This window comes from Pagrus pagrus, assembly GCF_965226575.1.
Source record: "Pagrus pagrus genome assembly, chromosome: 6".
Taxonomy (NCBI): domain Eukaryota; kingdom Metazoa; phylum Chordata; class Actinopteri; order Spariformes; family Sparidae; genus Pagrus; species Pagrus pagrus.
This window is the reverse complement of record NC_140190.1, coordinates 12,124,365-12,150,883: the sequence shown is the minus strand read 5'-3', so window position 1 is coordinate 12,150,883 and position 26,519 is coordinate 12,124,365. Positions and strand designations below refer to the sequence as shown.

The window sequence follows — 26,519 nt, the reverse complement described above, 5'->3', positions numbered from 1 at the left end:
TAAAGCTTTGCTCATGGGTCAGACTAGTTTAAAAATAGAAAGTGGGTCAGTTCATGTCAAATTAAAGGTTTAGACAAAATTATGCATTCAGCAAAGCTGGCCCAACAGATTTCAGGTGTATTCAATGTTGTACTGATTATTTGTGCTTTCCTGTAATGGTCAAGTATGATATCAGTATTATGATACTAATATTACAACAAATCAAAGACAATATCCATGATATCTTATCCAGTCTGACATCACACTGCAGACATCATATTGATTTTGTCAGGCCCTATTGAAGTAATATACACACATCACTCCAAACCCTCTGCCGCTCCCATTATCCCCCCCAAAAAACCCCTTACTTGGATGTCAGACACCCTAACTCCAAGACAGGAAGGATTCAAATACACATTCAAACACATGTGTTGATGTACATTTTGCTAACGAATGGGCTGTGTGTCTGTCTACAGGACCAGAGCATGGGAATGGGCTGATGGGTGGATTTCTTACACAACGCAAGCTTAAGGGGGATGCACTGGCCCGACAATCAGTCACTGAGGGATTGTTAGGAATTTGGACAACGCGCTGCACTCTGCACTCTGCACTCTATATAAATACTGTTCTTCACTGAGTATTATTTTAATGTGAATAAATCTTTAATTAACCCAAACGTGTCCATTTATTCTGCAGTATTCCAGCCATTGAAATGTTTTGTTTAAACAACTTGGTGAGAGGAATTTTTTTTGTGTGTGTGTGTGTGTCTGTTTTTGTTCCCATTTTCAACAACTGCATACATTTATATAACACTATTTTTCCTTGCATGGAGCAGTTGTAAAAACGTGGCATTGTTGACCTGAAATTTTCTCATCTGGTCATGTATATATATTTTTTTTTCTGTAAAAGTAAAAGTATTTCTGTGAAATAAAAATGTTACATTGAAGAGGGCGCATATGTAAAGTCTCTGGTAATCTAGTTCCTAATGCATGATGAATCACACGCATGAACCCCGTGTATCACCGGACTAATGACACACGGGAGACATGATACTCATTTTATCGGCCAGACTGCGAAATTTGCGTGGATAATGTCTTTCATTTCTCTCATCGAAGGGGGAGGGGACTGAAAGAGGAGAGGGGAGAAGGGATTTAACATAGCGAGAGGGAGAAAACGAGATAGTGTCTTCAAGATGGATAAAAACGAGTAAGTACATCACGTAAAGGGCAATGAAACCATGACGGGGGGTGATAATTGTTAATGAAGCGTTTAATGCGCGATGTGTCGTTTTCCTAATTTTTTTGGAAAGTGTGTTTATCATCGATTAGACGAATGCACTCGGTGATCTCGCATTTTGCAAACAGCATTGCTGTGGTCTCCAGCTAGGGTGTCGGGTGTTTTTACAGCATTATTTTTTTATTAATGTTTAATTTCCCCGATATTTAACAGCTAATGTTGAATTAAGCATGGAGTCGGTGTAACGTACTGCGTCGACTGTTGTGCGATCTCGACGGAGATTTTAATCTTGCGAAGCAGACGGTGTGTGTGTGTGTGTTTTTTTTTTTTTTTCTTTCTTCCTTTCTGCACCGTTGTGCCACAAACAAAGCCTCCGTATATGCATGACATGCTGTTAAAATGGTGACTGTGTTTAATCAATAAGATGTACTTTGTTCATTCATAAAAGCCGGCTCCCAAGTCTGAATGACAACGGTAGGCATTGTGGTGAAACGGCTCTCCAATTTCACGAAGCTAGCATACATGAAACTTTCACGTTTCGTGTTGCTGGACATGCTACAAGTGATGGACGTCACTTTGCTGCGTCTCTGACATTTAATTACTCCGCAGCGTCCGTGTTTGTTGTCACCGCATCTGCGTGATAGCTATTTACGGTCTATTTGTAGCTGTAGCCTAATCTATATTTCCCATAGGTTAACGTTGATGTACCCGCGTCAAGTCAGGCGGAGTAGAATGCCACACTTCCGGTAAAACGTTTCAAAACAAAACAAACGAGCGAATCCGGTTTTTTATTTTTTTATTCACAACGGAAGTCACCTTCACGTGACCTCTGTTATTCAACAACCGGGTATTGAAAGTGACCTAAGGTTTATGGAAAACCGAAGAGCTCAGAAAAAGAAAAAGAAAAAAAAAATCACACACAGAAAGCAAACTTTTGCACTTTTATTAATCTGATAATAATACAAACTCAGAAATAGTTATTTGATGTATTTCCATATAAACAAGCCGTCCTCCAGTGGAATAATAATTTTACCTTAGAAAGATAGCTACTTGGAAGACTCTGACTAACATAAACAATGTGTAACAGTATGAAATTGTGTTGTCCTTTGATGACAGTGTGTTTATTTAGCGAAAATCAGTAAATTATGATTTTTTTTTCTCTCTCTCTTTTTCACTGGTCAAAAAAATCCACTTACACCCTCTAAGATCGGGCTTTTGTGTGCAGTGGGAATGTGTACACTCTGCATGCACCCGGGTATTTTTCACCTCGGCCCGGCTAACCTGAAGGTGGATAAAATAATTTAATCGTGCGGCTCTTCTAGACTTTTCAAATGTTATTGGACCGAATGCTTCAAATTATGATAGTAAAACAAGTCATTTTGCGGGGGTTGTGACGCTCATAAGGATTTTTCCACAGTTTTACAGACGCTTCTTTCACAATGGGTCTGTTGTTGTTTTCTCCTCTGTTACAACTGTTTCCGGCGCATTCGTGACGTCAAACGTCAGTGACACTTCAGGTAAAAGTCAGAGATGGGCTGCCCTGCCTCCAGGAAGTGGGAATGGGGTAAATAGGCAATTTTTGGTGGGAGGACTGGCGTTTAAGAAACCTGTGTAGACCCACTAATTTTGGTGGAGAAGCAGTCATAGTGTACCTTTAACATTTTTTAAATTCAAGATGAAGACCATGACTTGAATGTGAAAGCGTAACGTATAGTACCTTAGTTTGTGAGTTAATATCATTTTTTCAAACTATTTTTCCCATGTCCAAGTATGAATGATCTCGCTCACATATATTCACAGAGTTTTCACAAAAACACCAATTTCAACTCATCCAACTAAAGCCTCTTTAACTTTATTATAAAACAGTATATACTTTCAGCATTTGGAAACATGTTGCATTGACAATTTATTTAAAAATTTAATTTAATTGTAAATTTGATTGAAGCTGAATTCAGAACATTTTATTTCTGTTCTTTATTCTTATATTAGTAACATTACTTATTGCATTTTAGAAAATGTACATAATTCTATACATTAAATTGTTGATGACCCAAATGTAATCAGGTAAAACCCGTTGAGGCTGAGATGTCATTCTTATGGGAGACCTGGATGTACATAAGGGCTGCACAAGTAATGGAAATATAATCAAAACTGCAATATAGCCAAGTCCAATATCCAAATGGTAATTTTTTGATAAATGTCAAATGAGTGACAAAACAGCATTCTGTGCCCTGGCCTACAAATCCTGTTCTCTGGACGTAAAAAACATGTTTGTTTGTCACATACCAATCACTTGAATAGATTTTTTTTTTGTGAAAATAAAAATTGTAATGCAAAAATTATCATTCCCACTAATCGTGAATCATATCCTAATTGCGATATCTGTCAAAAATAATTACAATATATTTTTTTCTTTTTTTCACCACATTGTGCAGCTGTAGTGTAAATACAAAATACAGGATGGATTGAAGAACAATCGTAGAAATACACAACTCAAAAATAATTAGGGATATTTTAGTTTTTCAATTGATGTCAGAATTTTTATTTCGTCTTTTGTGAATATTTTTGCTCCCCAAATATAATACAAAACATTTCATTTGACTTTTATTACATATCTATTCACATGTATGCACCCAAATCCCAATATTTCTAATTTAGAGTCGTGTAAATATAGTCAAACAGCAAAGTCACTAAAAGACAGAGCACAGAACAGCAAAATCAAATTATCGTGAGGTTTTTACATCAAATTTGAAAACTTATTTATGCTTTTATTCTGAAGTCTTTACCTTCCAACTTCCTGTCTCGTCCTGGCTTGCCTCGCGGTGTCCTATGTTATCCATGCGGATGCAGCCCTCGTGCCCCGGCGAGACAGGCAAGGTAGTGATGTGGCCGAGGTCCGCGGCGGAGCGATCTGCGCGACGACAAAGAGACGAGATGTTGTTAGCAGGGAGATCCCATTACCGAGGACGCATGTTGTAATATGGTCGAAACAAAAGCGTAAGAAGCGATAGGCCTGCCATCCAAAAAAAAACAAAAACAATCGACACATTTTCTCTAAATCCAATCTGGCTGTTAACTTTTAGCGGATTTATAGGCTACTCGCGTGGGAAATGGAGAAGAAAAGGTGGGATTGCACTGCTCTCCCCAAGGGCTGGAAAATGGAAGAAGTGACCAGAAAGTCGGGTTTGTCAGCTGGAAAAAGCGATGTCTATTATTTTAGGTACTACACGAAACGGGGGCTTGCAAAACTTCATAGGTGCACAAGACATCGAGTTTGCGGACGGAAACAGACAGCAGTGTGATCGGAGGGAGGTGGTGGGGGGGGGGGTCGGTGTAAAGTTTTGGCTGGGGAAGGGGAGGGAGGGGGGGGGTTGTGTTTGTAGCAGGGCACCGAGGCCAGCCAGGCCAGCTCCTCTCACAAGTGTTTGGATAAGACAGAGGCTGTCCAGCCGCGCAGGCTAGCAGCAGCAGCAGCAGATCACGTCTGGCGAGGCCTTTTGATGACTACAACTCAGTGTTAATACTCTTTATTTCCCATTGAAGTGAATCAACAACGCCAGATTTGTTTTCATTTAGCAGAGGAGAAGAGCAAGATGAGGAACAGAGGCAAGAGAGGGGGGAGGCGGGTCGGTTGTATAGTCTGTGGTAGGCTAACTGTACAATCATACTGGTGTTAACTGTGGTGTGTGATGTAAGATACATTTGCATGAGTTTACGAGCACGTATCCACCCACAGTTGTTCCTTTTTTTTTTTTTTTTTATGTGTTGGCCATACCGCTCAGGCTTTCAGATGTTGTTGCTCCCACCAAGTGGAGTCACAATGCTTTCCATTCTGAAACATGTGGTCCAGTGTTAGTGCTGCCATGTTTACATCTCGTCCACTGGTTCTTCTTAGAGGCTGGTGTAAAGTAAACAGTGTTGTTCAGTATGTTTTTATATATATATATAAAGTCATGATGCTAAAATGTGTGCCGCTTGTGATAGATAACAGGGCTTTAGGTAGAGTGTCCATCAAAGATCGTGCATCCATTTTTTTTTTACAAAAGTAATGTGATTTCCGTGCCATCGCCCACTTGAATGTGCTCTGCTTCAGTTTTGCTTTTGACTTGTTGCATGTTGTTGTGTGTGTGTTTAATCTTCTGTCTGCTTTCAAAGTGTCGCCTGTCTTCTCTGTCTGGCTGCCAGGCCTGATGTTTGAGGTGATATTAATCTGGTGATTTCTCGTGTCTCTGCCTCCCTCGCCAGTCCATCTGGGAAGAAGTTTCGGAGCAAGCCTCAGCTGGCCCGTTACCTTGGTAACCAGATGGACCTCAGCTCCTTTGATTTCCGCACGGGGAAGATGCTGATGAGCAAGCTGAATAAGAACCGCCAGAGGCTGCGATATGATAACAATAACCAGAACAAGGTGAGACAGACGGGCTCGTGAGGACCGCCACACACGACTGATTAGAGCCCGAACCTGTATATGGATCGGTCCGATCAGATGTATTGGTGTATATGTTGTGTGATTTGTGCTGCTATCAAAACCTTTATGAATTTTATAGAACATGCAACATTAAAGTTTCCAGTACACTTATGTCTTTTTAGGGAAACTTTGTTGTTGTTTTATTAAACTTTAAAATATCGTAACAACTTTATCAAGTGTTCGATAACAACAATTTAAGGGATCGTTTCAAAATACGTGTGTTAACGTGCAAATTCTGTCTATATAGGAATATTAGCCGATATATCTACCTCAGTGTTCTACCGTTTAAAGGATAAGTACCGTTTTTTACAACCTGGACCTTATTTCTGGCAAAAGATATGGTCATTTACTCACCCAGATAACTTTGGTGTCATTCGGCGTCGTTCGGACGAAATTAGATCCAGTGTAGCGGCGATATATCCATATAATGGGAGAGACGGGGCAGCGACACACAGCCTCTATATAACACATTATCTGCCACGAAACTAGTTAATTTCATCAATATTTTGTTACGATATGCTAGCGCTATTAGCCTCTGAGTCCGGGCTCGTCCGTTATCAACATCCGGGGTCAAACTAGCAGCAGCAGCTACAGGTAAACAAGGCGCGCTGTCGCGGGTGCGCGCGCAGCTCAGAGACGACATCTTCCAGGTCAGAGGTAGTAGATCAGCCTACAGACCCCGGATGTTGACAATAGACGAGCCCGGACTCAGAGGCTAATAGCGCTAGCATATCGTAACAAAATATTGATGAAATGAACTAGTTTCGTGGCAGATAATGTGTTATATAGAGGCTGTGTGTCGATGCCCCGTTACTCCCATTATATGGATATATCGCCGCTACACTGGATCTAATTTCGTCCGAACGACGCCGAATGACACCAAAGTTATCTGGGTGAGTAAATGACCATATCTTTTGCCAGAAATAAGGTCCAGGTTGTAAAAAACGGTACTTATCCTTTAATCTCGGTATCGACATCGGCCCTAAAAATCTAGCACCGGTCGGGCTCTACAACTGATGGTGGCCTTGACACTGCATTCTGCAGGGGGACACTAGATGTGGGATAGTAAAAGCATAAGTGGATCGAATACTGCAAGTTTAATCGCCTCATGTAAACAGTAATCGAAGACAAGAGTCACTTGTTTAGCTTCAATATAGGTGGGAGTTTGGTCGCGTCTTCAACAAAAAACAGATGTACCCTGTAATCTTAGCGGGTTTACATTATCATAATTAACTATTTATCTAGAAAATGTAGATACAAAAGTTGACACATTCGGTTGTTTCATTTAACTTTTACAGGCGCTGAAACGGCTTCTAAAAGCTGTATGAATGAGATGCTTGTCCTCTTGTAGTTGTGTTTTGGAATAACTTGTAATTGCTCCTTTAACTCCTCCTCATTCTCGCTCTCTGTCTGATGTTTTAAAGGGCAAACCCGACCTGAACACGTCGCTCCCCGTCAGACAGACGGCCTCCATCTTTAAGCAGCCCGTCACCAAGGTTACCAACCATCCGAACAACAAAGTAAAGACGGACCCTCAGAAAGCCGTCGATCAGCCCAGACAGGTGAGCTGCCTCCGCCTGCTGTTCACCCCCATTAAAAAATCTGAGACGCATGTTATCTGACAGTGTGACTTCTTTGGATCTGCATGAACCAGACATGAGTTTCTCTCTCTCTCTCTTTGTCTCTCTCTCTGGTTGAAACAGCAGCATATTTTAATTTTTGGGTTTCTTCGTGTCAAAGCAGCCTGCAGCTAACATTACTCTTTTGTTTTTTGTCAGCTATTTTGGGAGAAGAAACTCAGTGGTCTCAATGCTTATGACATCGCAGAGGAGCTGGTGAAAACAATGGAGCTGCCTAAAGGCCTGCAAGGTGATGCATGCAAGATAAACACTGATTCATCAGACAAAATAAACAGTTTATATATTTATATTTGACTTTTTATCGTGTCGGTATTGCTCATTTTTTATTTTTATAAAACATAACTACTCCTGGGTGCAGTTACAGCTTTGTTGTTTCCTTTAGAAAGTCTTATAACACCCAGTTTGTCCCTCAGGTGTTGGCCCAGGCTGCACAGACAAGACTCTCCTGTCGGCCATTGCGAGCGCTCTGCACACCAGCGCTGCACCCATCACCGGCCAGCTGTCTGCGGCCGTGGAGAAGAACCCCGGAGTGTGGCTCAACACGGCTCAGCCGCTGTGCAAGGCCTTCATAGTTACGGATGAGGACATCAGGTAGGCGATCACAGAACACCTCCGCACACAGATCACCTGTTGTTAGAGTGCTACATCCTTATCCTCAGTTGTTTGAGCCAGTATCCAAGAGTCAGATCTCAAATACAGTTCCCGTTCTTTGTTTCAACTTTTTGGCTTTGAGGAAAATGTTTTGGCAAGTGTGCCTGTGAAACAGTTGTTTGAGAAATTTTTCTCAGATCTCCTTCAGTGTGTTTAAAAGCAGGGAATAACAGCCCAGGTTGTCAAAAAGAAAAAGGTCTGAGTTGGACAGTAATAACGGAGAAATCTTCCAAATTGGAAAGACCTTGAAGATTTTTTCGTCACTTGTTGTCATCCTCGATCACCCAAAGATAACCAAGCTGTCTCTTGCTCAGAAATCCCGGCGTCCATAAGGAGTGACCCTGTAAAAAAACACACCATCTGTTGTATGCTGTTTCAGTGGCTGTTAACAGGCAGCTGTAACTGCCAACTGTAACCGCTTCCTGTTGTGTTCATGTGTAGGAAACAGGAGGAGCTGGTGTACAGCGTGAGGAAAAGGCTGGAGGAGGCTCTGATGGCTGATATGTTGGCCCACGTCGAGGAGGCTGCCAACGATGGAGAGGCTCTGAAGGAGGAGGGCAACGGCAGTGAAGACATGGAGAGCGTATAGCACAGGTTAGTTCAGGGACAGTTTAAGAGAACATATGCTGCGTCGACAACTCATGACCGTGTAATTCTATCCCACCTGTTGCACACTGAAAACTAGGTAATTCACTGTTTACTTATTATTTTTCATGTTAAAAGTCAATTCGCAATCATAAGGTAACGGCTCTTGCTAGCTTGTTGCAGCAATTATTGCAACTTGGTGACTAGATTAAGTGACTTTTCAGACCCAGTTGCCAACTTTATTTCTACAAAGGGACAAGCTACAAAGCTGGCAACTTATTCTGGCTATGAGGAAAAAAAGACAAATGTAATTAAATATATTGTATTGAATTTCATAAAGGCAAATCATGAGTGTTGTACTTTAGTAGGGGTGATACAGTTCAGCACAGCAGCATTACAATCTAAAAATATTAGAGCATCTGTTTCTTCTAATTGTCAATCCTTTCCTCTCCTAGGGTTTTCGTGAAGTCCGGATGGGTTTGTTGAACCCCTGCACACACACACGACCATGACCCGTAGGATCCCTACTGCAGTCCAGCCCTGATGAACTGTCCCCTTGTATCTGCGTCCAACTTTAAACCCATGACCTGACTTAACACTGGTCCCGCTCAACCTAAAGAACTGTCTTCTCCTTGGGAACACTTGGGAGTCTCAAATTCTTCATTAACTCCACTAGATGGGACCCCACAACTCCACAACCAATTAAATCACTCGATGGTTTATTCTGAGCTTTTTTCACTAGGACATTTTAAAAATATTTTAAAGAAATGACATCAGATGAACTTTCAAATATCTAAGATAACTTATCTACAGTATGTCCAGTTCAGTGTTCGATGATAAGCGTGTTTTTTTACGAAAAGGCTTTGAATGGGGATGTATTTTTGGTGACAATCATGTCAAATCCACCATTTTGTGTCAGCAAAAAAGGTCGATCTTGGGTGCTTTTGTTTTGGGCAGATTGGAAAAGAATGTTTTGTATTTTTGACTCGTCTCTGTCTTGAATTTTACGATGCACTCCATGAGTAGTCTGACACACACAACACACACAAAACGTCTTTTTTAATAGAACCTGTTCAGATGAAACTATACTGAGTTACCAGCCTGCAGGCGGCTGATGCTACTGATGCAGATGTAGTCTGAGTCCTGTGCACTTCCGTCGGAGGGGGACAGTCAAGTTTTTCATGCTGTAATATCAAGGAAATATTATCTATCATGTCAGGTGTTATCTTGTGAGTCAGTATTGACCAAAGAGGGGACATGTCATTCTGAAGAGGAGGGTGAAGGTTGACTAACGTGTAATTTAAAGTTTGCTTTGTATTTTAAAGCGATTATATTGGCTCTACTCTTGTAACATGAGGAAAATAAAAGGTACACATGACATGGGCTGAGCACAACGGGAAAGAAATGACTTGAAACCCCTTCTATTGTACAGTTATTACTGTTTTTAACTCATCATCGTCATTATAGGTGCTTACTGATGTTGTGAAACATTGCTGTTTAGTGCCAAGGCTCTGTTTCTGTCACAGCTTCAGTCCATTTCTTTTTTTTTCTTTTTAAATGTGTCAATGTTACCACACACATGCTGCCTCCTCGGATACCCGCGCACAAGATTGGTGACACAGCAAATTACAGCTAAGACTTAGTTTTAATGTCTTTTCATTTAGAATATTGATTTTGTATTTTTTGTTTGTCCAGGTCTTGATGGTGAATATGTATCCAGCCCCAAATCATGAAATTCCCCTCTTGATATCAGCAGGCTGATTGCTGAAATGAATTTGATTGTATTACTTATTAAAAAGTCGATATGTCATTAAATCTGCTGCTACTGTGTCGTCTTTAATTCTTGAAAAGTACTTAAATAATGTGTACATTCACTTTTATTAAAGGGGCACTATGGAGTTTTTGAGAAGAAATTCAAACTCAGATTACAGTATTAATGAGATGATAATAGAAACACACACACCACAACTGGATGAAGAAGCTGTTTTCAGAGGAAAAAAAGGTCCCCAAAATACTGAAGCTAGAAAGGTGGCAGGGTCCGCCAAATATAAATTGGCGGTACTGTCAGTAAAATGCTTACCTGTCTTTCTCCTGGTAAGCGACATGTCGTCTGCTTTTGTTGTACGTCGACCAAGAGATCACTTATGCTCATAAAATCTAAACCAAGAACTAATGGCTACACCAGCACATCTGCGTCCAGTACTGCAGTAGGTACAGACCATCTGTTACCATGCATGCTTACTCTAGCACTTTACACCCAATAGTATTGGCTTGCTGGCTATTAGTGAGATACACGGGCACCTTGATATGCCACGAGGGATTCGTTGGGGCCTTAGATCTTCTTCATCATACTCGCATGTGTAAGTGGTGCCAGTGTCTACAAGTGCCTTCCCATGATGCTGACGAGTGTGATGGGGACAATCAACTGTCTCAGACTAGGAGGCGGCATAGGTGTACCACGCTACTAGATTTCTTGGTTCTTGGGTACGGCTGACTGGCACTGGCAGTCATAGAACCTATTTCACTGGACTCTATAGTATGTCTTGACTCAGACTTTTGCTGTCTACTGTACTTTGAATTAATCGGGGAGGCATGAAACTGAGAGCAGGACCCCTTCAGTGGATAATGAAACTAAAATATGTTTTACAACCGAGTCCCCAATGAAATAAAGTGGGAAAACTAAAGGTGTATAGAGGGGCTTGGGTTTCAAGCCTGCGGGCATCAGGCTATTTGAAAGGCAACACACGCACGAATAGGCCCAGCCCAGATGCAGGTAGTCTGGTTGAAGGGTCACTATTGCTGATCACTCAACTGGGTTTTGGAAGCACACACGCAGTTTCCCTCAACTAAAAGGAATGGGGCCTAAACCGACCAGAGTGTCTGGCTGGACAGATTCAGAATGGAATGTGTCTCTCCTGGGTGCCAGTCCACACCTCTCTTAAGCATTCACAACAAGGGCGTCGTCACACCCTGATTGGCTGGGAGGGGAATGCCCCAACCTGTTTTAACTCATTAATTAGGAGCCGGTCTATCCAACCTGCGCACAGGTGATCTGTATCCACTGCAATGAGAGGGATTTTGAAATACTAAAGACAGCAAGTGCTGCACAATGAGGCTGCTACAAAACAAAGTAAAACAGTATGAAATTGTGTTGTCCTCTAAGGTCAGTTTATTCAGTCATAGATAGTTTATGCATAAAAAAATGTTTTTGTGTCTAATTAAAATATCTTCCCTAATACTTCATATTGCCCCCATAAAGTAATTAAGGGTGTTTTTAGAGGCATTGGACCCTCCTCAAAAAAGTAGGTTTCTAAGGGGACACCCTGCAGTAATGATTCAAACATCCAATCACTGCATCCTCCCTCAGATTAACAGTTAACTTGACAGTCCTCATGTCTCTGTGTGAGCCTGGACAAAGTGCAGAATACTGTCACCGGGACACGAAGTGGCTCTCGTGCAGCAGAGTGGAGGATACAGGGTGTTCCTGTAGAGTTTTTAAAGATATGTTTTTTTGGATGCTTTAAAGCAGTCGAGATGGCTTCACTGGAGCTGTACAGCAAGGTAAGACTCATTTGAATTGTTCTTTTTTTTCCATTGTACAAGGTGATGGGAACTGAACGTTATACAAACATAATAACGCTCTCATCGTTATCAATGTTGACCATTATTATGTTTGTATAACATATCTGGTATGTGCTTGTCACCACTTCCCAGTTATGCAAACTTTCATAAAATCTGTTACAATGCCAAAATGATTCCTGATTGTTGTGTGTTCTTCAGAAATCTGATCTTTATTTCTGTAAATTGCTACTTAGTATAAAAATGGTGGGTTAGTGGAACAGTATGAAACAAAACTTAATCTGTTCTATGAGCAGATTAATAAACACATCAGACATGTTAGAAGTAGATAATGGCTAATCCATGCAGGCAATTTAGAGCAGGATGACCGGTGTTAATTTTTAACACTCTTTAGGAGCCTTTTTATGCTGATGGGTGACAAATGTCTTGTCTGGGTGGAGCCAGGAAGTGTTACAATTACCTGAGCAGTGTTGGAACAGAAAATGCAATATTATGCAATAAAAATCTCTTCTTTTATGGGCTCCAAATGTGTCCTGGAGTGTGCTCAACCTGCGGTATGTCCCCTTTATTATTCCTTTGCTAGGGAGCGAGTGTGTGGATTCCTGACCCAGATGCAGTTTGGGTGTCAGCACTTCTCCTTCAGGACTACAGTCCTGGAAAGAAACATCTACTGTTGCAGCTCACTAATGGAGAGGTGAGACAAGCAGGTAGTCCTAATTAAAAGGTGCCATGCTAAACTCCACAACAAGAACTCCTAACTTCCTTCTCCATTTGCAGGAGGTCCAGTACCCAGTGGGGTCCCCCTCTGACCTCCCACCGCTGGGGAACCCCGACATCCTGGAGGGGGAGAATGATCTAACAGCCCTCAGCTTCCTCCACGAACCTGCTGTCTTGCACAACCTGCGGGTTCGATTCCTGGACTACAACAGTATCTACACGTACTGTGGTGAGCACTGAAGGAGCAGACACAGACAGGCATGATTGTCCAGCTAGAAGTGGGACGACATGAGTGACAGAAGGTCTTTGAGATTCGTGCCAGCTACAGGCAGCTCCTGTGTGCTCCTGTCTGCATGATCACAGCTCGTAATGTTGATTATATGACAGCAGGTCAAAGGTTGAGCCAGGGAGGCAACTCCCTCATTGGTTTAAGATGTAATGACATATTTGTTTAAGGATGGGTAGAAAACCCACACACGCACTTTAAGTTTTGTTATGAAAATTGATGGCTTAAATACCCATAAAATAGAATAGGTTGTGTGTTTATATCCACTATAATTATGAGTGACATGTGCTTTGTTTAACTTTTTACTAAAAGTGCGTTTTCAAAGATTTATATTTAGGTTTAGATGTGTGTGGTGAATGCTGAGTTTCTGTATGCACTATTCCCAAAGTCAAACAAAAAGAAAATACTATTACCTGCATTTTCTATACATGAAAATACAGTAATTGCAAAATATTTAATTTGTATGATCTTTCTTATAAGAACTTACAGGGACAGTTCAACCCAAAGTCAAAAATAGATGTTTTTTCTTCCTTGTAGTGCTGCTTATGCATCTACATTTTTTGCTGTTAGTTTTGGAGATGTCAGCCTTCTCTCAAATATAATGGATCTAGATGTCACTCTGCCGAACAAGACCGTATCACTGCCCAGAAGGAAACGTGCATCCACTCATGGACGAGAGGCTCGTGCTCGTGAAAGCCCAGGATGTAAACATTAACGGTGTCCTCCTTAACTGAGCTGTAATGGTAGTTAGCTTAGTTAGCCAGCGTATCGTCAATGGGTGTATGATGCTTTCCCCTGTGTGGTGATACAGCTGGCAGATGTAGTTTAGGAGAAAGAAAATAGTTTCTACAAGAAACTGTTCTCATGATGGTCATGATTTCTGGAAAAGAGACATTGCCATCGAGTTTCGTTCTACTTGAGAGAAGGCAGACATCTCCAAAACTCAGCAACTTAACACCAAAATAATTTACATGGATAAACGTGAGAGATTTTGGGTGGAACTGTTCCTTTAAGTCCGATCAATATCCACACTGTCACCGTCTCTCCTTGTCCTCCAGGTATTGTGTTAGTGGCCATCAATCCCTACGACCAGCTGCCCATATATGGAGAGGAGGTGATCGATGCGTACAGCGGTCAGGACATGGCCGACATGGAACCTCACATCTTCTCTGTGGCCGAGGAAGCCTACCGCACCATGACCAGGTCAGAGGTCAATGGCTAGAGGTCATGCTAAAAGTCAATGTAAATATTTCTCTATACAGAACTGACTTGTCTCAACTTCAGGGAGGAGAAAAACCAGTCTATCATCATCAGTGGAGAGTCTGGCTCAGGAAAAACGGTCTCAGCCAAATTCACCATGAGATACTTTGCTGTGGTTGGAGGAGCAGCACAGCAGACCAGCGTGGAGGAGAGGGTCCTGGCCTCCAACCCAATAATGGAGGTGATGGATGCTTGAACTGATTTGTTACTTAGAAATAAGAGTTTTCCTGTCTGTTCTGTGACTTTTTAAAGATACAAACAACACGTGCTTGTGTCTACAGTCTATCGGGAATGCTAAAACCACTCGAAATGACAACAGTAGTCGTTTTGGGAAGTACATCGAGATCGGCTTCGGCAGAAAAGGGGACATCATCGGGGCAAACATGAGGACGTACCTCCTGGAGAAGTCAAGGGTCGTTTTCCAGGTATGTTCCTTAGCCAGAATGATGATAAAAACATTTGTTTGCACATAAGAATCTTTCATTAGTTATAAGGGGATATGTTACTCCTGCTAATGTGTCTGTCAGGCATCAGCAGAGAGGAACTACCATATCTTCTACCAGCTGTGTGCCACCAGAGAGTTGCCAGAAATGAGATCCTTTAAACTGGGTGAGACTGGTTTTCTGACTTTTACCACTTACTGAGTCCAACAGCACAATGTATCATGATGTAGGGCTGCAACTACAACTAATTTGAATACTGATTAGTCTGTCGATTATTTTCTCAATGAATCAACGAGTTGTTTGGCCCATAAAATGGTGACAAATGTTTTTTTAAATCCTAAGGTGACATCCTTGAATGTCTTGTTTTGTCCCTGACCTAAAATATATTAAGTTTACTGTCACAGAGGAGAAAATAAACCAGAATATATTCACTTTTTTAGGAGCTGAAATGGGAGAATTTGGCACAAAATAGTTCTGATCTACTAATCAAATCAATTTATCCACTGATTGTTACAGCTCTATGAAAACAACCATGACGCATGCACCCTCACTGTGTCTTGTGTTTTCCTCTAGATGCACCTGAACATTTCCGCTACACCAGCCAGGGAGGAGAGATGCAGATTCCCGGTACTGATGATTTGTCCGACCTGGAGCGCACTCGCAATGCTTTCACTGTTCTGGGTACAGTAATTATGCGCACACACACACGCACATAATTGAATCATATCCTTGGTTATGAAGATAGAACTTTTCATTATATTTATTAAAATGCAGGTGTGCAGCCTGACCAGCAGATGGAGCTCTTCAGGATCCTGGCAGCTGTTCTGCACCTGGGAAATGTCAACATCCAAATCAGTGGGAGAAGTTCTGACAAAGGTTACATTGATGTAAGAGATGTGTTTCTATTTGATCTCTATTCTCCTCTGTGGTGCTTTACTTCTTCTATAACACACACATGCATACACTACACCTCAGTCCTTTTGTTTCCTCAGGCGGACGACCGCTCCCTGGCTGTCTTCTCCAAGCTGTTAGGAGTGGAGGGACCTCAGATGGCCCACTGGTTGTGTCATCGCAGACTGGCTGTAGGAGGAGAGATGCTGATCAAACCCATGTCCGGTCAGCAGGCTGTAGGAGCCAGAGACGCCCTGGCCAAACACATCTACGGCCAGCTGTTCACATGGACCGTCCAGAGGCTCAACTCTGCTCTGCGCAGCCAGAGGGGGAAGGCCAAATCATTTATAGGGGTGCTAGACATCTATGGGTGAGCCATGAGCTTTGTGACACTGCATGCTCCTAAATCCAAAGCCTATTTAGTCCCATTAGAGATATTATGCTGTAGTCTGAAATGTGTTAATCTGACATGTATTCTCTCTCGGAGCAGGTTTGAAACCTTCGACCGGAACAGTTTTGAGCAGTTCTGTATAAATTATGCGAATGAAAAACTGCAACAACAGTTCAACAGGGTAAGTCATGAGACAAGCAGACATGTCTATGTCTCTGTGTTTCTCAGGGAATCGGTAGATGTTTCTTCTTATATCCATCTTGTTTGTTTTTGATTTACAAGTTAATGCACATTTTAATGCTTGTGTATGTACTTTATTAGGGGTAAAAAGTTTCTGAAATCACATTATGATGGTCGTATTTGAAGGAATAATGGTTTTTCTTCCTCGTAGTTACAAAAGAGTGAAGTGCTGCTATGTTTTAGTCACAGACTGTCCTCCCAGCGTGATGATCTGTTGTCTGTACCCTGCAGGCTTCACTGTGTTGATCTTCCCGAGCATTTTTAATCCACAGCAGGCTCGGCTCATCTGCTTCCTTGAACCCTCTGTACCCTAATGCGATTGTTTCCATTGAGTCTCATCTTTAGGTTTTATTTTACTTTTACTTTGTGTTTGTCTGCAGCATGTGTTCCACTTGGAGCAGGAGGAGTACGTCCGGGAGGAGCTGGTCTGGAGCAGGATTGAGTTCAGTGACAATCAGCAGTGCATCAATCTCATAGAGGCACAACTGGGCCTGTTTGATCTTTTAGATGAGGAGTGCAGGGTCAGTCATCCTCTCCCTCTCTCATCAGCCTTTTTTTTTTTACAATGCATTTGACTGAATCTCAGTATGTACACCAACTTTAAAGGGGCACCTCACCCTAAAATAAAAAATACGTATTTTTCATCTTACCTGTAGTGCTATTTATCCATTTTGACTGTTTTGGTGTGATTTGCCAAATTTTGGAGATATCAGCCGTAGAGATTTCTGCCTTCTCTCTAATATGATGAAACTAGATGGTGCTGTGGCACTCAGGATGGCCTGTGGTACTCAAAACTTAAAAAACAAAGATACACTTGAACAACTCAACTCAACGACTCAGTAGGAAGCATGCAAAGGCTCTTGGTCGTGACAGAGTGGATGTAAACTTGAAACCATGTATATACATTAATAGCGCTACAGGTAAGAGGGAATATGAATTTTTGATTTAGGGGTGAACTGTCTCTTTTTTTTCTTAAGCATCTCATCACTTGTAATGAAAATGTGTTGAGCTCTTTTCTCTGTGATCATCAGATGCCCAAAGGTTCAGATGAGAGCTGGGTGCGGAAGCTGTACGACCAACACCTGACCGGCAAGCCCCACCCTCACTTCCGCAAGCCTCGCATGTCCAACAGCGCCTTCATCGTGCTGCACTTTGCCGACACGGTGAGCGATTAAGGTCAACACACTGATTCTGGGATATGGATATTTGTATGAACAGTTTTTTCTGTGTCATCAGGTGCAGTATGAGTGTGACGGCTTTCTAGACAAGAACAGAGACACAGTCTTCGAGGAGCTCATTAACATTCTCAAAGCAAGTCAGGTAGACATGTTATGTTTTAAATTTTTTCGAGTTTATTTAATTTCTATGTGACCAGTGGATGACTAAAGTGTGTGTGTTTGTGCCAGTCTGAGCTGGTGGCTGAGTTGTTCCAGCAGCAGGGGAATGTGTCCTCTGTGGCTAATGGAAGTGTTCGTTCAGGAAAAAGAGCCACCAGAGAACACAAACTGACTGTGGGCTTCCAGGTGAGTTGCTACGATGTATCATCCCTGTGTTTCGTGGATCGAGTGGAGAATTTTCCCTTTTAACACTTGTGTTCACTGTGCTTTGTTTCAGTTCCGTCAGTCCTTACAGATGCTGATGGACACTCTCAACAGCACCACTCCTCACTACGTCCGCTGTATCAAACCCAACGACCTCAAAGAGCCCTTTTTGTATGTCTTTGTTTGGCTTTTCCTCACAAAATTGAAAGTTTGCGTACATTTAAATGTGTGCGACCTAACAGCCATGCTTTGTTAGGTTTGATCCCAGGAGGACAGTCCAGCAGCTGAGAGCTTGTGGGGTGCTGGAGACGATTCGCATCAGTGCTGCAGGTTTTCCATCCAGGTACTGAGTAACTTCATGGACGTTCATCAAACTCTCACAAAGCTCATCTTAAGAAAGTCACATAAGATATTTATTTAATTTTCCCTGCACTCAACTATTCGTGAGAATCAAATGCTGTAAAATGAATTAAAGAAAGATAAAAGCTATCTTGACATGGAACTTTCAAGCTGTTTTCTCTAAGTTTGCCAAATAAAAGTCTTTGTCTCCAGATGGACGTACGAGGAGTTCTTCAGCAGGTACCGCCTTCTGCTCCGAGGCCCTCAGAGCCTGGATCAGGCCCAGGCCTCCTGCAGACAGGCCCTGCCTGAGCTCATCCCAGACCCGGACCAGTACTGCTTTGGAAAGACCAAAGTGTTCTTCCGTGCTGGTCAGGTGGCTTTTCTGGAGAGGCTTAGAGCCGAGAGGCTGCGTGTTGCTGCCGCGATCATCCAGAGCCGCGTCAGAGGATGGCTGGCGCGGACCAGGTACACCAGGATCTGCTGGGCGACTGTCACCATACAGAGATACTGCAGAGGAGCTCAGGCTAGACGGTGAGGACAGAGGAAGAAATTATTGTGTGATTTGTCTGTGTTTATTTATATATGTTTAAAGATATTATTGATTTTTTTCTTTTTTTTTCTTTTCTGATATCCCAAAACTTTAAATGAAATGTTCTGCACATGAATGTCCTCTTTGTCATTTTGGCTGCAGGCTGGCTCTGACCCTGCGCTACTCCAAGGCTGCTTTGGTGATCCAGAAGACCTACCGCATGGTAGTGGTCAGACAGTTGTTTCTCATGATCCGACAGGCCACCATCACCATCCAGGCCTTCACCAGGGGCACACTGGAGCGCCACAGATACAGACTGGTCAGCATTTAATTACAGCCTCGACCACCTCATTAGCTGCTGCAATTTCAATTATTTGTATCCACTTTTTAAAAAAAATGATATAGACATAACCTGAATTAATGAAAACTTTTAAACCCTCTTCTCCTTCCTCAGTTGGTCGCAGAGCGTGCTGCCGTGCTGCTCCAGGCGAGAGTGCGTGGGTGGTTGGCGAGGCGGGCGTACGGGCGGGTGCGTGCGGCGGTGGTGTTCATGCAGTGCTGTGCGCGCCGCAGGGCTGCCAGGAGAGAGCTGCTGAAACTAAAGACCGAGGCCCGCTCTGTGGAGAAGTACAGAGAGCTCAACAAGGGCATGGAAGTCAAACTGATGCAGCTGCAGCTGAAAGCAGACCAGGGGGTGGGTGAAAGGAGTTTGATCCAGCGATGTGACCCATGTGTAGCTCTAAAATGTCTGTGTGAAAAGATGATTGATAAAGTTGCGTTGGTATGTGTCCAGGCCAGGGAGGGCGCAGCTTTGAGAGAGACCCTGAAAGCAGAGCGAGAGGCCAACAGTGCCGAGCTGCAGGCTTTGAAGGCAGTGATACAGAAACTAGAGAGCCAGAAACATGAGAAGCCTCAGCCCTGCGCTGTCATCAGCGAGAAGGAGGTGGAGGAAAGGAGGAGAGCTGAGGAGAAGGCTGCGCAGGAGATCCTTCAACTCACACAAGTAGGTCTACAAACCCGAGAATAACTTGACACATTTCAAACTGTGCTGGTGATGGCGGTATTATTAGGAGTGAAGAAGACCAGTTGGCTCATAATTAACACGTTCTTTCCTTTGACAAGCTTTTATCATTCTAATTTTAATGAGTTTTACTCGTTTATTCTTATTCTCTCTCATATTTAAGGAGTTGCAAGTCCTGCAGGGAGAAAAAGACAGTTTTTACAAAGAGAAAGAAGAACTCTCTGCTCGCTTGCTTGAAGGAGAAAAAGCACAAGAAGGTAGCATCATGTCGTCTGCATTCCCTCATAGGTAAACCCTTAAAGTCTTTCATCCATCTGTGTTTTTCCTGTTTTTATTTTCCTTGGTGTGCGTGCAGAGTGTGTGCACAAGGCTGTGTCTCAGGCGAGTGCAGCTCTGAGGGCAGAGCTGGATGAGGAGAGAAGAAAGTATCAGGGTCTCCTGAGAGAGTTCACCAGACTGGAGCAGAGATACGACAACCTGCGGGAGATGAGTCTGCTCACTGAGGTTGGCACGCACACACACACACACACACACACACGCACACGCACACGCACGCACGCACACACACACACCATTTTAAAACTCCATCTCTGTTTTTCCTCACGACAGCACGCCAAGGGCCACAGAAGGACCGACTCCACCCGGAGTCTGAGCTTCGAGCCTTCCTCGCCCACTCCGATGTCACCCCAGTCCCTCACCCCTCTCTCCCTGTCACCCTTCCCATCTGCCTTCCCTTCCCCGGAGGAGGTCCGCAGGGTCAGTGTGACTTCTCCAGGGGAGGGGAGAGTCTCAACATGGAGCTCTGAAACACCAATGGTGAGAGGATGTAGGAGAAGGACAAACGAATGTCACAAAACTTCCACTGAGTTTTGTGCAAAAACCTTGGGTTTCTATAACTTGCAACAACATCATCTCTTGAAGACAAAATGTCACGTTTGCATCGACAGGACCAGTTGATGGAGAAGATGGAGGTGGCCAAAGACCCGGCAGTGAAGATGAAAGGAGAGGACCTGGCCCATGCTTACGATGCTGTACGAGTGGCCAACAAGTCAGTCTATTCACTCGCTCATTTCCTATTAGTTTATGAACTTGCTTCCCATTTAGTTTTGTTAAGATTTACATTCGTTGGATGAATCTCTCCCCTCTGTGTCAGGTTTCTGGAGAGCCAGCTGCGTCGCCAGCACAGTCAGAATGAGGAGGAGATGGAGGCTCTGAGGAGGCAGCTTAGTCAAGCCATCTCTGGTTCTTCCTCTGCTGCACAGCAACAGGTACAGACACCTCTGGTGCTTAAATAATTACTGCTGAAAGACAGTATTATGCTCCCTTCTTCCCAAAAATGTCCTTTCTTCCTTTCCCCTCATCTTTCACCTCCTCAGCTATTTCTACTCTTTTTCCACAAAGTCAGTTTGAGATTGAGAGCGTTCGCTACAAGCTGGGGAATGTAAACCAAAATGTAAGTGTGTGTTTGTGTGTAAAGGACTTGCAGGAACTACTGGAGGCCAGAGAGCAGGAGTGTGTTAGACTGAGGAGAGAGCTGAAGGAGCTTAAAAACACGGTCTCTCTCAGACGACTCCTGACACAAGGTAAGATCTCTTCAGATTGACTACAGAACCATTTCTGTCGTAATTTAACGCTTAAATTCAATTTTGGTTTGCGGTGTGCTTTCAGAATAAAGTATTTGTATCTGTATTTGAATCATTAACTGATTTTACTCCAAAAAAATAATAAGTAAACACATAATTAGAAAAATATCACCATGAGATCACAAGTTAACTTTAATAGAAATGTGTTAATTTAAGAACTTGAGCACAGCATGTAAAGTAAGATAAAGTAAAGCAAGCGAAGATATACAATGAACATATTTTATATCTTCTCTTAGATCTCTATAGTTTTCTGCTGCTGCTTCAGTTGTCTGTCTGTCATGTTTTCTCTTTCCAGTTCTCCCATCAGCTTTCAGCCCAGAGACGACCCCAAGTCCATCCCGACCTAAGTCAGCGGCAGTCACTGGTTTATTTGAATGTAGGAAGAGAGATGAGAACAAGCTAATCAAAAACCTCATCACAGGTGAGATGGATCCCTGTCTGCCTAATTCATCTTTATCTGCCTTTGTTAATCATCATAGTGGCTCCTTAAAGTCCACTGGAAGGACACAATGTTGTAAGAGGATTCTTTAATGCTTCAGGAACCCGTCTACGGGACTGTGAGACCAGAGTTTTATAGCCTCTGAGCAGGATGTGACTCACAAGAACAAACTTTACGAACTCTTCTATCGCTGACAAATGTGACCTGGTCATGTTCTCCCTGCCATTGCTGCTGTCTCTGTCTGTGCCGCAGACATCCGGGTTGACAGCGCCCTGTCTCTGCCTCCTGGTCTGCCTGCCAGCGTGCTCTTCCTGTGTGTTCGTCAGGCCGACTGCAGCGGAGACCAAACTCACGCTCGCTCGCTCTGTAGTGCTGCTGTCACGGCTATGAAGGCGGCTCTGAAGGTAACCTGTCTTCTGAGTGTGCTCGGTGCACCATATGGTTGAGGTTGCATACATACCGGCAGATCACCTCATGTCGGGCAGGTTGTCACTTACACAGAGGCATCGACAGCTGACTTTGAAACACTTTTTAATGTGATTGTTTTGTCCTACGTGTGTGTCCAGCCCCAACAATCTGGCCCATATAATGAGAAAGTAAACTGCAAACACACATATTTCAACATAGCACATACTAGCACTGAGAAATGTGTTTCTATCTGAAAGTGACAATATTTCTAATCTGTCCCTCCAGAAACACAGTAACGATGTACATATGACAGCTCTCTGGCTGAAAAACGCCTGTCTGTTGCACGACCTGCTGACCCAGCACTCCCCAAAACAGGTAGGATGAACATGTGGAACTTCTTGATAGTGGTGTTGCACTCAGAAACTGTGCCAATTTCTACATAATGTGGCTTTAGGTAACCTTTTCACTCATGCAAACAGAAGTTTTGGCAGTCGAAAAAAAAAATATGGTTGCCTTTGTTGGTTGGATTGGTTAGGTTGAGGTGTGAAGGATCAGGGTAAGCCAATCAGAAGCACCTTCAAAAACTTTTTTCCTGGACTTTTTCTTTTTCTTTTTTTTTTAATTAATAGTGGTTGGGAACATTTTTTTGCTGTATGAATCTATGGCTGAATGATCACTTTTTCAGACCCTCGACTCAGATGAACTGGTTCCACTGACCACTGATGTGAGTGACACGACCCGCACCCTGAGTGACTTCTGTATCCAGGCCTATCAGCAGCTCCTCTCCATCACTGCAAAACGTCTAGTAAACATCATAGGTACAACCACAATACCAATCGTAATTAATGCTCTGCCTTCCACTGCTTCTCTTATCTCACCTCCTGCTCCATGTCTCCCTCAGTTCCTGCCCTGTTGGAGAGCGAGATCATCCCAGGACTGTCTGGCTCTGCGGTAAAGTTGGTAGCATCCAGAAAGAGAGCGGGCTCAGACCCCAGGACTGTAGGAGGAGATGCTCCCACCATGGCGTCAGTGCTGAGGGAGCTGGGAGCCCTTCACACGGCTCTGTCCCGTCAGGCTCTGCCCCCGACACTGATGGAGCAGGCCTTCCACCAGCTCACCTACGTCATCTCTGTCTTTGCCTTCAACAGCCTGCTGCTGAGGAAAGACATGTGCTGCTGGAGTCGTGGCATGCAGATACGGTAGAGATAAACAGAGATAAATGTATAAATATGGAACATTTTCAATTTCATCTATTACTATGCAACTTTTGTGCTTCACGTGCAATGACATCGTAGTGTTGACTTACTTAGTTTTAGTACCAAGGTAGCTCTGTTTCTGTCTGTGTTCTGTGATATATGACAAAGAAAATTAGTGAACATTTTTTTAACATTTTTGATTAATGAAGGACTAAAACTATTGAATTAAATGAAATCAGATTAAATTAAATTACAACCCTGAACCAAAATAAGTTAGAATGCCGTGTACTGTATATTAAATTAAATACAATACAAAGACAAGATATTTACTGTTATGACTTTGATGCCTGCAAAGTGAGAAGAAACATCCCAACTTTTTAAAATGTATTTATTTCAGTTTAATTAAATGATTAACTGCATTTGATTTATTTTAAGTTAATTCATTAAGTTTAATTTATGTTTTTATTACATTTGTTCAACTTAATGTCATTTAATTTATTTTAATTCAGTTTATTTGTATTTAATTGCTTTTGATTCAATTTAATAGTTTTTGTGAACTGTACTTTTTAATTTTTATTTAACTTAATTTTCAATTTAATGTCATTTAAAAGTAGTTGCTGATTTTTTAAATTTATCATTTAACATTTGGAGGAGAAAATATAACATCTACATGCTGACTGTATGATGTTATACAACACCTCAAACTACAGCCTCAAGAGTTACCATAATAATACCATCAATACGTCCCTGCAACAGCAACAATATATGTCTACATATAAAATAATATTTTTTTGCAGAGCTAATGCGTGTATCGCTTCACTGTTTACTTCTTACCATATTATAGCACTTGTAAACATATTAGATCACTCATTAATCAGCCTGTCTTTCTCTTGTCACTCAGCTATAATGTGAGTCTGCTGGAGGAGTGGCTGCGGAGCCGTGGTCTGCAGGCAGGGGGCGCTGTGGCCACACTGGAGCCTCTCATCCAGGCGGTTCAGCTGCTGCAGGCGGGCAAAAAGACTGAGGGGGACGCACAGGCCCTCGTTCAGACCTGCACGGCCCTGTCCAGCCAGCAGGTGGGGCTCTATCGATTTCCACCTTCCTTTTAAAGAGAGCAAAAATCGTTTACAGTGTGTTTAACTGCCTGCTGATGTGTTTTGTTTAACAGATCGTGAAGATTCTGACCCTCTACACGCCCCACAGTGACCTCGATGAACGAGTCACAGTGAATTTCATCCGTACTGTCCAGGTACTGTCTGCACCTGCACGGGTTTATGTGTTTGTGTTAGCGTAAACGTAAAGTGTTTCTCATGTGAGTGGCATCCTGTCTTTTCTCTCTTAGGGGCTTCTCAAAGGCCGCACAGACGGTCATCCTCCGCAGCTCCTAATGGATGTGAGACGATATTTTCCTGTCACATTTCCCTACTCGCCTCCATCCGTCCTCCAGGCCGAGCAGTTAGTCATCCCAGACTCCCTCAAGATCTCCTTTCTACGTAGAGTCTGAAAAACAGGATGCCAGACCTCTTCAGTGGGGCCGCTTGAGAGCAAATATATTCATGTTTTAGCAAATTTAACTGCCAGACTATTGAATTTAGTCCTTTTGAAATTTAAATAACTTCCAGGAGATGTTGTGAGCTTAATTGCTTTCTGAGATTTTTCTGGTAGCACTTACAAATCTGTTAATTATTAGTGCATTTGTCTGTATGCAATTAAAGGTCAGAGGTGAAAATTTACACCTCAGCTAACTAACTGCTAAATTCAAAATGACGCGAAGAAAAATGGGGAGCAGGACTGTATTTCTTTAAAAAAGGCAGCAGAGATCTGGATAAAGTCACAAATAGCAACGGTGCAGTTATATCTCAGTAAAGTTTGACCAACAAGGAATGAAATGAAGCGTTATTTTTCTTTTTTCATATTTTATTGGAAGCAGAAACACAATGAGACTGCAGTTCCAGTCACCTCGACCCCCAATAAGAACAACCAGAATAAAAAAACAACCCAAAAAATTAGAAACATCTCGTGTATAAAAAAATTCTCATGCGAGTACTTTGTACCACTACACATCATCATCAGTAATACATATTTATATATTCACAAACATTTGAAAAATAGAAAACAAGAATGAAAATATCAAAATAAAGGAGACAACAATTGGCATCAAACATCAAATAATTATGCGTGCTGGCACAATACATTTTTTTCTTTTTGTTTTATTGTTCCTATCATGCACCGTTTCTGGAAGTACAGGACCGGCGTCGCTGTGCAGACTGTGTCTGTCTGGACAGAACAGATCATGCATGTCTGTCCGCTTTGTGTCTGTGTGCTTTTCGTTGTGCTTCTAACATTTTATCCTCGTCCTTACCTTCTGTTCAACATGCCAGTCCGATACCCCAACACGCAAACTGCAGGAGGAGGAATTCCTTCGACTAGAGTATCATTGTCAACAGCAATAAATAAAGATTTTTTTCGTGGCATTTTCAGCTATGTGACAGTTGTGTACATGTTATTTAAAGTTATTAAAAGACTGTGCAGATTTCCCCTCGGGCAAAAGACCTTGTACACACCAGAGAGGGACACAACATGTGTAGATGGGTAGTTGTTGTGCTGCGTTTTTATTTGGCTCTGAATCAAGCCCGTTAAATGATTGATGTTATTTATCTCCAGCGTGTACACGGCCCCCCCTGTATCTTTCAATAATAGCTACATATCCAAATCGGGCACCCAATACCCACATAATTCCCATCTGCCCAGTCACCCAGAGCAAAATTCAAGTCTACAAAAGAGCAGCAAACTTCACTTCACATCGTCCGACATGTGTTTGTTACATCCGAGCTATTTACAGTGCCAATCAACGACAATTGATCTCTCTGTTCCAGATTATGTTCCTCTGCACTGAGAAGCTGTACAAACAAACTCCAGCCTCTAATCAGCTCTACGACAGCTGTGATATTTGGCCCATTACAATAGAGACGGCATTTACAACATATCAGACAAACACTTGTGCTGATATAATAAGAATAATAATCCACAATGTAAA

General features: G+C 42.5%; 2 protein-coding genes across 9 annotated transcripts; both read left to right on the top strand.

Annotated features, from left to right (window-relative positions):
• The first annotated feature begins 1,077 nt into the window (after positions 1-1,077).
• On the top strand, positions 1,078-10,384 carry mbd3b (methyl-CpG binding domain protein 3b). Of its 8 annotated transcripts, none has more exons than XM_084354811.1 (8): positions 1,157-1,185; positions 4,795-4,821; positions 5,461-5,620; positions 7,105-7,242; positions 7,459-7,549; positions 7,734-7,911; positions 8,413-8,565; positions 9,012-10,384. In XM_084354811.1, the coding sequence occupies exons 1-7, from the start codon at positions 1,172-1,174 to the stop codon at positions 8,558-8,560; spliced, it is 756 nt and encodes a 251-aa protein (XP_084210937.1). In that variant the 5' UTR covers positions 1,157-1,171; the 3' UTR covers positions 8,561-8,565; positions 9,012-10,384. The 8 variants fall into 8 exon arrangements, with proteins under 8 accessions (XP_084210939.1, XP_084210937.1, XP_084210935.1 ...); XM_084354809.1 differs by having other exon boundaries at positions 4,795-4,860; XM_084354810.1 differs by having other exon boundaries at positions 4,792-4,821.
• A 1,442-nt stretch (positions 10,385-11,826) lies between these two features.
• LOC311258468 (unconventional myosin-Va) lies at positions 11,827-24,991 on the top strand. Its single transcript, XM_084354750.1, has 35 exons — positions 11,827-12,117; positions 12,719-12,829; positions 12,913-13,081; positions 14,197-14,341; positions 14,423-14,579; positions 14,680-14,823; positions 14,926-15,007; positions 15,415-15,522; positions 15,616-15,728; positions 15,834-16,102; positions 16,223-16,304; positions 16,744-16,884; positions 17,395-17,526; positions 17,600-17,683; positions 17,770-17,886; positions 17,978-18,075; positions 18,161-18,247; positions 18,457-18,777; positions 18,938-19,094; positions 19,230-19,469; positions 19,569-19,778; positions 19,960-20,053; positions 20,152-20,300; positions 20,406-20,612; positions 20,744-20,844; positions 20,950-21,064; positions 21,274-21,379; positions 21,735-21,860; positions 22,131-22,282; positions 22,572-22,661; positions 22,972-23,104; positions 23,188-23,485; positions 24,384-24,558; positions 24,651-24,731; positions 24,825-24,991. The coding sequence occupies exons 1-35, from the start codon at positions 12,091-12,093 to the stop codon at positions 24,984-24,986; spliced, it is 4,983 nt and encodes a 1,660-aa protein (XP_084210876.1). The 5' UTR covers positions 11,827-12,090; the 3' UTR covers positions 24,987-24,991.
• Positions 24,992-26,519: the final 1,528 nt, after the last annotated feature.